Source organism: Coturnix japonica, chromosome 3 (assembly GCF_001577835.2).
Source record: "Coturnix japonica isolate 7356 chromosome 3, Coturnix japonica 2.1, whole genome shotgun sequence".
NCBI lineage: Eukaryota > Metazoa > Chordata > Aves > Galliformes > Phasianidae > Coturnix > Coturnix japonica.
Window position 1 is genome coordinate 29,054,121 of NC_029518.1, and position 13,869 is coordinate 29,067,989.

General features: G+C 35.8%; 1 protein-coding gene across 2 annotated transcripts in view; it reads right to left on the bottom strand.

Moving 5' to 3' along the window:
• CRIM1 (cysteine rich transmembrane BMP regulator 1) overlaps window positions 1–13,869 on the bottom strand; it is a 158,425-nt gene that overhangs the window by 27,425 nt on the left and 117,131 nt on the right. For both annotated transcript variants that reach the window (XM_015857693.2, XM_015857694.2), the window contains one exon: window positions 3,814–3,942. In XM_015857693.2, the coding sequence (XP_015713179.2) occupies window positions 3,814–3,942 (129 nt within the window). The remainder of the gene's footprint in view (window positions 1–3,813; window positions 3,943–13,869) is intronic.

Consider the following 13,869-nt stretch of genomic DNA (forward strand, 5'->3'; position numbering starts at 1 on the left):
CTGCATCTCTCCACGAGCACTTTGGAATTAAGGAAACTGTATGACAATGGCCTTCTGTAACAGCAAAGCTAAGCCTTCTGCATGAAGCAAGAACGTTTTAAGTTTACAGAAGTGTTCTAATTTCAGTAAGATCTGAAATGTTTAGCCAAAATGCTATCAGTTATACCCTGAACAGTACTTCACATTCAGCTCATTTAGGGTAAAAGATTGCAGTCTATCACAGAAGTTACAGGAAATATTTTAATGGCTTTTTCCTTTTCATGAATTTAATATGGGGAACAGATAAGACGAGATAAGCTACTGGCTCTCACTGCAGGCTCTCAGTAAAAAATGATTTACTGTTCAGCAGCAACTTTCAGACCTTAAATCTTAATTTACTGCAATCAGCAGGCATTATTCAAAGTGATGGTTAGTCCTCTTTAGAGCAACAGGAGTCCTGCCTCATAAATATCTGATCACTGGTTTTATTTCATTCCTCTTATGTACTCTTCCTTCCAAAGACTTTAATCCACTTCATTTCTCCCTATGAAAGCACAAGCCTAGACACTCCAAATACAATCGCAACTGCTGCACTCTACAAGTAACAAGTTTTTGCTTGCTCACTCTTTTTTCCCTGTTTGTTTTTGTTCTTATATATTCCTTTTTTTTTTTCTACTGTTGTATTACTGTCTCACTTTCACTGCTGGCATTCTCCAGCAGTTCTTCCTACAAACTGGCCTCTATTTTTTTTATTCTTATCATCTTCACCTAGTGCTTTGGCTTCTGTACAATCCTGCTCAGTGTTACCATTCCTCTTCCCTGATCATTTGTGGCTCCATTGCTACTCACTGGAACATTTCCTTTTATTAATCTGCTCACTCACAGAATCACAGAATGACTTGCTTTGGGAAGGGACCTTAAAGATCAACTTGTTCCAGGCCCTCTGCCATGGGCAGGGTAGCCAACCACTAGGATAATTCTATGATCAATGGTAGATTTTTTCTCTTTTTCTTAAAACTATTGTCTGCCCCTGCTTTACACCAGGTACGTTTTCACTGTTTTTTTGAAGCATGTTTTTGCATTCACTGCAAAAACAAGGAAGAAGGATAACGTATCCTTCTATTAAGACCACTGTGTTCAAGAAACATTACCATTTGCTTTCTTCCTTTCTTCTCTCATTCTGTAGTCCACTCAAAATGTGATGGATAAACTTGAATTTAAATTACAATAAAGCACCGCACAAGTTTCATGATACCATATGTACATTATCATGTAAAATAAACTCGCTGTACAGATTTTTAGCTACAGAAAAGTAAACGAAGATAACAATGAGAAACCATTTATAGATTTGCTGCACTTCTTTTCTTCTTTGGCTTTTATCCTGACTAAAATGAATAGAAGTATATATTTCTCAGTGAAGATAGCTAAAGAGAAGTTAGCAAAAATGGAAATGCCACTGAAAGGACATTAGTAGATCTGGGATGACTTCAAAAAGTAATAAGAAGTACGTGTACCTTCTGTACTCAGGTACTAGATATGACTCAGTTGAGCAGCTCAGATCAGCAAATAGAAGTGAGTGCAGTGTAAAGATAATGATACTCTCAAATTAATTTAGATGTAAATCCACGTGTCTGTGTGAACCCAAGGTAATACACATTCTTACATTTTTAGAGAGCCAAAATACAACTAAATTAGTTTAGACTTGAAAGTACAGAGAACTAGAACAGTATGTTTTCATCATATGTGACCTCAAACTGTTTTCTTCTTGGTCCTCATGCAGTCATTTGTCCAGAGTCTGGCAAGTGAGAAACATTACTTGACAGAAAAATTCTATCCCTGTCATTTTGACTGATATCCCACCATTGATGAAGACTACCAAGCTGTAATTTTTCTTCCCTTCTTTAGTAAATAAAGGTTTCTCCTCTTTGAATGACTTGGGAGATTTTTAAGCAATCTACAATTCAAGTTATTTAACTGAGAAAAAGGATGACAGACAAATGATACTATTAAGTCTGCTTCTGACAGTTTGCTACTGCAAAATGAAAATAATTGCAAGCAAGTCTGGCAAGAGAAAAATCTCCTTGAATAGGTTCTGAAACAGTATTAATCAGAAACACTCCAAGAAAGCACAGAGATGTCCTGGGATGCAGTAAGCATATATGTATCGCCTGATAGTCTAGGACAAAAGAAATAATACTCTGGAGTGACGGGCCTCCTGTGCAATAAACTGAAGGGCAGGACTGCATGCACAGGCATACATGTGGAAACTTTACGAGTATGTGTCTACCTTCTTTGTCAAACCCCTTACAGAAAATGCTCCCCCTCAGTCCAGTTAATACTTCAGCAGTACGAAAAAAGAAAATCAAATAACACTGGTAAAAACAGAACTTTCTAATTTTGTAGGCAAGGCAAGTATGTGATGGCAATAAAGCATGTGCCTTATCTACCCTTGCAGAGGGTGCTTTTTCTTTTATCCACTGATACTTCTGACACATCAGCTTATGACTTCATTTCAAGGCACCATTTCTGTGTTGTATAAATTCTTGTAGTTGCTGCGTCTCAAACTGATCATTGAGTCATGCAATCCTAATATGAAATTCTTTACTCTTCTCCAGAGAGGATGCAGAATGTGCAGCACACCGGCTGTTGTACATAGTTGAAACAACATGAACTAGTAGGTAAAACACTTAATCAACTAAGACACAACTAAAACAAATCTGGAACAAATGATATAAACAGCACTGAATGTTTTATAAATAGGGGAAACTCCTATCCGTATTTTAAAAAGTAGGAAATAGATGTGGACCTTTGTCAAGTTCCTGTGGAAACCTAAGAAGGTCACCCCTGCCAGGAACACAATCTGTACTGGAAAATATTATTTCTGTATCATGATAATAACATAAATTTATTTGAGGTCTCCTGTCCCTTATCAACAAGGAAACAAAAACCACACATTTTCCAAGAAAAAAAAAAAAAAAAAGATAAAGGCACCAGAACAAGCCCTTATTTATTTTTTTTCCTCCTTAAGGAAAACACCAAGCCACTCCCTAAACAAGAAAGATGCAGAGCTACAATAAAATTATAAAGGGAATTTAAAGCACTCCTAGCTGGGCTGGCGGGCGCAAGAGATATATCCTCCAGCTGAGTTGTTCTTCAGGTCTTTGTTTGATAATTCCAGGAACAAACCTGACCTTGCTTTACAGTTCATGCATTAACCTTGAATTCTTCAGGAAATACACAGAGAAAGCACACTTCTGGTGTTCTTTGAAGATGCTATTATCACTGATAAATGCAAAGTTCTCACAAGGTCCAGTGCTTTGTCTCGGGGTAGAATAGATCACAAATTAAAGCCTGTATGCATCTTACGTGAAATGTATTCATATATGTTACACAAATAAAATTGCATATGGCTATACTCGTATGTAAACATATATCCCCTAGAAATGACATTTTCAAATATTTTTGATCCTCAAAAGCAATAAACTATGTTAAAAATAGAATGTTTAGCAAACAGGAGTTTTTGAAGTGCACAAACCTGATAAAAAGGCACATTGACGTTAATGTTAAATGCCAAATCATAACTTTTTCTCCTCTCTTTTACCCAGCTGTTAATTTTTATCTGCATTCATACATTTAGTTTTACCTCCAAACACATTTTAAGCAAGAAATGTCAGACACTGGCAACCTGTCCTTTAAAGATGAACAAATAGAAAGTACACATATGGTGTACTTTCAGCAGCCAATTAACAGTATGAAGAGAAAAAACAGCATACTAACATCTTCACTAACAGCAGAATTTAACAGGTGTAAGCCAATGTATTTTTGCATACTCACTGGTTTTGCACTGACAAATGCGGCAACCATTTTGATCCAGTTTGAAACTATAGATACAGTCTTTCTCGGTCAAAGTGCAGTTCACCAAGAGCTCGCAGGTGGGTGGACCTATTGTTATGTAAGTCGGCTCTAAATGCAAGAAAAATAAAACACATTTGATCAATTTGATATTTTAAAATAGATTAGAAAGGGCAGACAACACAACAGCAAAGAGAATAATTTTTAACAAATTTTGTTTCTGAATCATGAACATTTGTGGTACTTAATTCAAGAAACAGACTTTGTTTTGAAGTGATATATACTCATTACACACAGTATGAACCTACATAAAACCTCTGAAATAGTAGAACAGGGAAAAATTATACTACATTGTAGTTCAGTGCGAAATCAGCATTCCTGCATTAAGTTTAATACTGAATTCAAAAAACCTAATCTACTCATTCTTTTGCCAGAACTGCTTTATCAAAACTGTGTAGATTCTTAGGAATTAAAAAGACAAAAGTTTATCCTGTGCTCGGTTGATTGATACTACGAAGCTGCAAATCCAAGCATGCAGCTCAATTGATCCGATCTTTCTTTGCGTGAATAAGATCACTTCTACACAAATTTAAATCAGAAGAGACTTTGAATGCCAAATGAGAATGAAAGGTACAAAGTGTGTGAAAGATCTGTTGGAGCCACTTAACAGGAGTATTCATCAAAAAAATCACGTTATACAGCATAATTTGTAGTATGAATTTGTGCTTTTTGAAGATATTGTCAATCATTAGACAATGATTTACAATGTAATACTTGCTTTTGGACACTGTTTAAATATGTTACAACATGGAATTTGTTTTACCTTATGCAGTAGCAAGAAATATTCATGCACTTTAGTACACAAAGTTATTGGAATAAAATAAGAAACCCAAGATGTAAGAAAATAGCAAGATACCTCAACACTCCCATCAAAAAACAGGATAAACAAGGAATGAAAAATCGTATTCTCCAAATAACTTTTTTTTTGAGAGAATAATTTTTTCTATTTGGGTGTTTGTTTTTTTATGGAACTTGGCACGTAAGTAACAAGGAATTTACTTATGAATATTATTAAGATGATACTTGAAGCATCATGAAACACAAATGACATGATTTTTAAGGAAACAACTGTGAGCTTTCATTGCAGTATTTGACTGAGTTCCTATTTTTCCTGAATCTGAATTAAATTTTAAATAAATTCAAATGGATGAATTGGTCAATTGTGAAAATATGGAGAACTGCTACGCAAACAATCATTGCAAGAATATGGTGTTTTATACAGCATGAACATTTTCAGGGACTAATGATGGCTATATCTTATCATCTATCCTGCCTAGACCAAATCCTTTGAATAACAAATTTCATCACCTATACTCAGAGGCAAACAGTTGTTACTCTCAGAATGTGAGTAGAACACTACTTAACAGTTATTAAGTTATTAGTGGTATATACTGTCAAACAAAATAGCTGCTTATTTCTTTGCCTATTGGTTCTGCACCTACCAGGCAGCTATAGCACCCATGGTTTCCAGTCAAGTGAAAACTATCCCATAACAAGAATGTGCCTTTCTGCTTTCATTGTCTTGTACAATTTTCTGCTTTCACAGCTTCCCTCCAGCCCTACTCTTCCCTTCACAACAGTTTATGCAGTGGTTGAACATTTTTAATCCTTTTTAAATTAGGTCAGCTAAGTACAGAGTTAGGAGCAAAAAGAATGCATTGCATGACAGGCACAGAAGATTTTAGTCTTCTCTCTCAGAGATCATGGTTCAGGTTCCTCACTTTTCAGCGAGTTCTGAAACACTATTCAAGTTCTGTTCTGTGCAATTTTTGTAGAAAGAAGTGTCTATATATATCAGCCATGCACAAAACACCACCAACAGCTTCGTTTAATTAAAACTGGAAATTTGGATAATGGTATCTCTGTGCCTGTAGAATCCTCAAATCTCTTATACGTTGAATTACTCCTCCTCCCTCCTCCCCCCCAGATCTTTTCCAGGAGTTTAACAGATTATTAGTTTTCAGGTCAAATGAGAGATTCTATAAATTTCTGTGAACTATTCATTTCATGGCTCAGAGCATGCAAGCACAGCATGGAAAAACAATCGTAGTGAGCAATTTATTTTAGAACAAATGAATTCCCAAACTAAACTATTTTTAATTGCAATGAACTACTTGTATTTTTTTTCAAATTCATTCAATCAACTGAGTTATGTTCATACCTCATATCTAATGTTTGCAGCTTCAACAGATCATTAGTTTAGGAATGAAGACCATATCAATATACACTAGTAAAATGATGTACTCCAAAAACTTCATTAATTCATCCCATTTGTTTAGTGCAGATCATAATAAACTATCTTTGCAAGTAAACTGACTTTTAGCATCTGGTTCTTAACCTGAAAACCTCCATTCCTACCTTTCTGTATTCTTTAAGTAAACAAGCAAGAGACCACAACACAGCAGTTACCTTGAAGGTACACGCAGGTTACTGTCCAGACAGCCCAAATCTGGTACTTCGAATGACAAAAAAGCCACAGTAATACTTATCATCAGTGGCAGTTAAAAACATCACTGATCACATATATCACTCATGCTGTTCAAAGCATGTGGTAACTTTTCAAAGCTCTCTTTTGCACTTTGATGCTCTTCAGTCTTGGATGCTGACATATCAGTTTTGAAATGTTGCTACCTCGATACACTGAGCAATACAGTATTTCTTAGTGGGGACAAAATTAAAGGGTTACTATTTTAATTTAAAAGATTTTTTGTGAATCTTTTATTTGTTGTGGTTTGTTATGTTACCTCTCACTTTTCTTTCTGCTCTCAGCATCCTGAGTGTTTCCAAGCAAGCCCACAAATCTATTTTTCCTCACTTCTGTCCCTAAAGGTAAGTCCTGAGAGATACAGTAATTTTATATGCATGCCTGCTTCTCAATGAGCTGCGAGTGGAGGACAAAAGAAATAATTTCATTCCCTACCCCCACATGTGCAAAAATGCAGCCAGAAAAAAAAGTATCAGCCCTTTTCACTTCGCTAGACAAGACTCAACAAATAAAGCCAGCTTTGCTGCTGCCAGGCTGCTGGCTATTTGAATAGGCAAGCAGTAGTTAGGCTTGAAAAAGCATGTACAACCACATGATTCCAGTTAGGCTTTCACTGCTGCTCTTGGTAGAAATTGCAGAAGAAAGATCCAGTGCACAAATGAACAGACAATTGGTGGGAAAAGCATATGCTATTTCTCTTTATGTATTTTACAACATTTAAACTATAATGAAGAAAGAGGGAAGGCGAAAATAAAGAGAAAAGGACTGATGAGAGTCCGCTTGAAAACAATGCCTTCTTTTTCTTTTTATTTTTTTTTAATAGAACACAGATACTGCTGATATAAAGTGTTTATGAGTAAGGCTAAATGCAGCTTGATATTAGCATATCTTGTTTCCATGTACTCTCTCTAAGCATAACATTTTCTATGCTGAATTTCAGTGCACAGGATTACTAATTTGCTTGCTATAAGGATGATCAAAATGTTGAATTCATTTTTTCTGCTTTTTCACTTTGCGATAAATATTCTTCAGTTAACAACAGCAATTTTACAGCAGTAAATCAAGCAGGGTACAAAATTGGTATATGCATGTCACATCACAAAGAAAATGTTCTTGACTTTATGTTTAAAAGTAGTGAAGAAACAAGGCAATAGGAATGTATTGTTCCACAGATTGTTCCACACTAACATTTAATCACGGCCTAGTTAAGTCTGCTACACAATACCACTGCCCACTCTTCCCCTCCACCTCAGGATGAGACAGAAGTGATGCTGCTCTCATCTGGAGGCAGATTTAAATCACAAGTTGAGATCCAGACCTATCTGAGGCATCAAACAAAGCCATAAACATAGCTACAACACAATTCTACATCTAACATTTTACTTAAAAGTCACCTCAGAAGTTACAAAATCCACAGTGGATATTCCAGCTGCTGGTAGCCTGTCAGTCTGACCCACTGAAAAAACTCCACAGTGCAGGATCAAATTCCCATATCTCACTCATCCTAACTTGAATTCAAACCACTCTACAGGAAGACAGTGATATCCCACCAATACCTGGAACTGACTTTGTCTTTCTGGACCTACCTTAGCAATAATGCCACAAAACTGAAGTGTCACAAACAAGGAAAATTTCAAGGTAGAATAAGACCATATTGCCATTGTCAGTTTTCTAACTGATCCTCAAAGCATTCATTTCTGCTATTTTTTGATTTCTGAGACCTTCCATTTCTACTACGAGAGATGTGACACAACTGTTGTCAGAAAGACCATTTTCTTCAGTTAAAAATGTGAAATTTATAGAAGAGGACAGGATGGTCCATCCAGGTTATGTACTGTGCCTCTGACAGAAGCAACAGCCACTGTCATACACAGATCTTGTTATACACGGATGAGTACTAGGATAATGCCCAGCTGAAGTGTTCAGAAACTGATTTATCCACGCTTCAGTGACAGCAAGGGAAAAAGGTTCTAAGGATTAGAATTTTCTTATATACACAGTTTGAACATTTAATATTGATGAAATAAGAAAGAAAACAAATACACTGAAGCCCTGGAAAACAAGAGCAAAAACGAATCTGAGACCATCTGCAGCATTCTTCTTGACTTCAGTTTTTCATCGGAATGTCAAAAATGAACAATTCATTGAAGATGTCATTTTTCCTTCCAACTTCGGAGACTGCATTTACAATATTTAATTAGTTATAAAGTGAGATGAAAAAAAATATATAGAAGTACCCCCTAAGTCTGATCAGTTAATATATATAAATCAGTTATATGCATTTGCCTACCACACCTTTAAATTGTTTAAAATTTGAACTTTGGGTAGTGAGTTCATATCTGCAAAAGAAGTTGGATTTCACTTAACTTCACAGCAAAGCTGCATGTATTGTAAGAGAGCAGTAAGTGTTCAATTTTGGTCTGTGTGAAGGATGAGAGGACTTCTTGTACCAGCAAGAGCAAAGCAAGCAGGTTCAGGGAAGCAGTGCTTCTCCTCTGTTTATCACTTGTGAGACCATATATGGTGTAATGTCCAGCCTTGGCCTCCTAGTAAGAGAAAGGCTGAGATTCCAGAGGGAGTCCAGATTGGGGCCACCAAACTGGTCAGTGGCTGGGGTAGGTGGTGTAAGAGGAGAGGATGAGAGACTAGGGCTTCAGGGCAATGGGGTGATTCTTCTGCTGTCTGAAACTTTGTAACAGGAGAACAGAGGGCCCAGTTAATTTTGGGGGTGGCCAAAAGGATAATGAGAAGCAGCAAACACTAATGTAAATAAGAGAAATTACAATCTGATACAAGTTGTTTTGTTCTTCTTTTTAAACTGAGTGGTCAAACTCTGTGATAGAGTGCTAAAGAAGGATTTTCATCCTTGAAAATACTGCAAACTTTATTAGAACAAGTCCTGAACAACCTTCTGTAACTGGAACTTACTTTGAGAAGGTGGTAGAGCTGGATAATCCCTAACTTGCATGATTCTAAGAACTTCAATTCTCTAGTGAAAGCAGTAATATCCTTTGTGGATCAAAGAAGTGAAATGTACAGATAAATATTTCAATTTCTGATTGTTTCTGTATTCCTTTGCCAAGTACAGATTGTTTTCCTTATTCGGTAAAGAAATATATGCAGTGACTTAAGAAGTAGCTTTCTATTCAAGAAGCAAAACTTCTTCCAGGCAGTTAAAACACAGTAGTTCTCTACAGAATGTTATTTGCTGACAGCCACAACCACCTTTAATTAGTGCCACCTTATTGTTCATCTATATGCTAATACCTTAAGAACAGCTTCTTCAGCCCATAATTATTACTATGACATGAAAGTACTTTGCTCTTTGATTTATTTAATTTGGAATGCAGTATTTAAACTCAAAACAGGCCTTGTTTCACACTTCCAGTAAAACCATATCAGGGAAATTCCTACTCTGGGCTTTAACAAAATTGGCTTTAAGTAAGGAAGTAATCATATTTAACATATTGTTTAATGTTCAAGTTGCTATATTTGACTTTGTTAAATATGAATGAATGTAATAGCATACACAAAATTGTGCCTTCTGATTGACCATTAGAAATCTGAACTGTGTATCTTAACACAAAATAATTACAAATGTAAGAGGACAGATATTTGACACTACTGAATCAGCCCAGATTTTAATTCCACTTGCAAATACTGTTCCTTCAAAATAGAAGAAAATAACTACTACTACTATAAAAATATTATTTCTTGACACAGAAGTGTAGAAGACATTTGCATAAATCAAACACCTACACTAAATTACTTTCTTTGATTCAAGCACAGTGATTATTCCAACTTAACAGACACAGGGGTCTGATTTCCCCTCTTAATCACTTCATCTGTGCTCCTGGTGCAGTTTGACTCAGTATTACTCTTAAGCACATATGCTTCAAAGCTAACAAATCTTACCAACATTTGCTGTAGTTTCCCAAACATGTTAGAGATCCATTTGCATATGCCATAATAATAAATTAGAGCAACAGACTATGGGTTGACTACGAGTACATACATACAAAAAAAAATCAGATAAAGAGAGGATGTTTTAAGACCACAAAGCTGCAAGTGATCTATGGATCTATGTGTTTTGTTTGCTTCATTATTTTTTATATACACTTTTATGTATATGAAACTAGCATTTTCCACCAACTTCACATTAACAAAAACATTTGTCTGCCTGACAGAAACACAATCAAAACTACAAAACTGTAAGCTCTATAGATACATTAACATAGAGGTTAAAAATTATCTTCCAAAACGTCTTCTTTGGATACTCAAAAAAAATGGATTTTGTCAATTTCATTGAAAGATTGCAAACTACAAACAAGTACCGAGGTTATATTCAGAATAAAAGAGGAAAAAAAAACCTTAACAAATCTTTACCAAACCAACAATTTTTACATTGATAGACAATATAAAAATTATGTCCCTGGAACCTCCTAAAATACTGTTTTGTATCCTATTTGTATCCTAATTCAGTGCTTGTAAGCTGACTATTACTATCACGTATAAAACCAAATTTTCAGATAGTTATTATAGTCTAGTATAGTGACAGTTACTATATAATACAAATGCATTATACTACAAAACAAGTAATTTGATGAATTATTTGGAAATTATTGCTCATGCAATTGGAAGACAAAGCTGCCAGTGATTTTCAAAGAGAAAACATTTGTACTTTCAAAAAGCTTAATTATAATCAAAATAATTTCAACATACAAGCTCATATCAATAGTAACTCAAATTTCTCAAATATATCTATTGGTCATACAGTCCTAAAAATAATCCCAAATTTAAATGCTGTAACTGTAGCATGAGAAGTGGGACTGTATACATCAGCATTCAGTACTAGATCTGCACAGCAAAGTCTTTCGTATTCCCGTTTTACTACCTTGAACCAATTAATGGTTTTGCTAGAGGCATCTACATAAAATTGATTTATTTCTTGTGTGCATTATTAAAAAAGTTGGAATCTTGAAACAGAGAATAGCACAAAAGCCTTATGTCTAGTTGTGAACACTACAATGGATGTAGGCTGCTCTAAAATAATGCCTCTTATTTATTTCCATGAAAATGAGGACACAACAAATGCAATAACTCGAGTGGAGAGAGCAAACAAAATTTCTGCTACTGCTGAAATGCACCACCCACAGCCTTGCTGTGTTCACATCCACTGCTCAGTCTCTGGAAATGCTGATGAATGTCAATGGGTGCCATTTTTTTTCCACATGGAGGAATTTGGTGATGCCCCTTTTGTTTGCTATTTACCCACTTTCACATCAGACACCACTTTGTCAGACTGCCCCTCTACTGCCATCTGTTGCATGGCAACAACAGTAATGGAACATTGGTGAGAATGTTTAATCCACCAATACCTATTTCTGATGTAGTAGGCCAACATAATAACACGGGAGGCATTACTTTTAAAGTAGCCCTAAGACTTTTTTCCCCCCCTCCCTTTTGGACCAAATGTATTGACCACAAGGAATATAAATGGAAAAAAAATAATTACCCCCAAATTCCATATGTAAAATCTAACCAGTGATGTTACCAGTACTCTTAACAATAATTAATTATGAAAATTATTATTACTTTAAGAAATTTTATATAAAAGTCTCATTGTACACAGCCACGAACTCAAAATATAACTCTCTGTGGTGCATGCATTTAATTTTTAACTCCAGAGAAGCGACTCACATAAAATAGCACCGCATTTAGATTCAGCATTAGTGGGTCCTGAGACACTGGGATAAAGTGTTAGCCAATGTGAATGTACCAGAACAGGATTCTAGAAAGCTCAGCATGTCACAGAGTGTGTGAAATTGAAATGTGTTCTAGGGGATGGAGGGAGGCAAAATGAGTCAAAAATCACATTCTACACATGAACAAAGACCTCCAATAGCAGTAATAAAAAGCCTGCCTGTGTTTGGGGAAAGTGGAGCAGCTCCCTCTTCTGCAGCATTTTATACCGCAAGCTGTATATTAGGATTAAGACGCTCTGATCCTACAAAGCCAGCGCCAACAGACTTACAGAAATATAGACTCAATGAATTCAAGCATTTACTCTAAAAGTTAAGAAAAGCATGAGTGAGCCTCAGCCTAGCTCTGTACCAAATGTTTTACCCAATAACTGCCTGTAAACTGGTCCAGAAGGGTGTGCTGCTCGACAGCCTTTTGTTGGAGTCTATATACTTGTTTGACTTCTGTCTGCAGTCCAAAAAAAGTTAACTGCAGCCTACTAAGCAGCAGCATGTGTGTTTACTTAAGCTTCCTGTAAAAACATTCATATCATTCCAAGAGTGACTAAATGTTTTCCATCCTCATAGTTAGCATTCCAGGCTTCCCCGCCCCTCCAGTCCATTACATGAAAAATATCAGTACCGAGTCCTGAGCAAGAGAATTTCCTTCCTGGGCTTGAAATCCCTAATGACTTGCAGGATTTCCCCCCCTCCCCCACGCTCCTCCCAGTGTTTAGCTGTCTGTGTTAACTATCAGTGTTTAACCGTTACATAATGTAAAATGTATGCAAAGATTTAAGATGCAAATCTATTTCAGTGTCACAAAGAAGTAACGGAAAATATACTCATTAATATATTCATTAATACTTCCAAACACATGGCTCACTGTTGCAGAAAGACTGTTAATTTCAAATGTTATTTTTATTGTTGACCTGAAAATACTTAGATACAATCTGTTTTTCTCAAATGCAACTATTATAATCCAAGACATTTTTTTGTTCCTTTGAAGAAGCCTCCTGTGAAGCAATGCTGCATGTGTGTGAGGGGGTCTTTTTTGCAGTGATGCAATCAAAATACAAACTTTCTACTCCCAAGATGCTAACTTCTAAGCTTTTATCTGGTGCAATCAGTCCTTCTGGTTTTTAGGTACTGACTCCCATTAAATAGATGATAATACTCATGAGGTTTATTTTCTTTGACAACCTGATGACACAGAGTAATAACCATATTTATTAAAGCAGAATTGATTAAACTTATTTATAAGGAAATGTCCAACTAGATAAGGCTATTCAGTTATTATCATCATGAGGTCATGTTACCAACACACTAAATTAGTCTGTATCTGGGCCAAATCTATGAAAGCTGTAGGCACCAAAAAGAATTAATTAGATGATCCATACAGTCCTTTAAAAGCAAGAAACCCTTATCTGCACTGAGATACATATACGTATATGTAATCTGGATTCCAAGATCATTTATCCTTTCAACAGCCATCTCCTAGTAAACTTTTATCACTGAAAACAAGGGAAAGATTATTTTACATTTGTCTAGCATTCCTGACTTTCTTAAATGCAAAGACTTTCATTGACAGAAAGTCTCAGTGCACCCTGGGCTGCGTGGTTAAACAATCTCTACTGTCTTGTCTTGTCTAAAAAAGCTGTACTAAATCATGATTTGGCAAAAGTAAGCTCAATTCTCTACAGCACTGCGTTTGAATCTCTTAATTGACTTTGACGAAAAGACCCTTCTAGA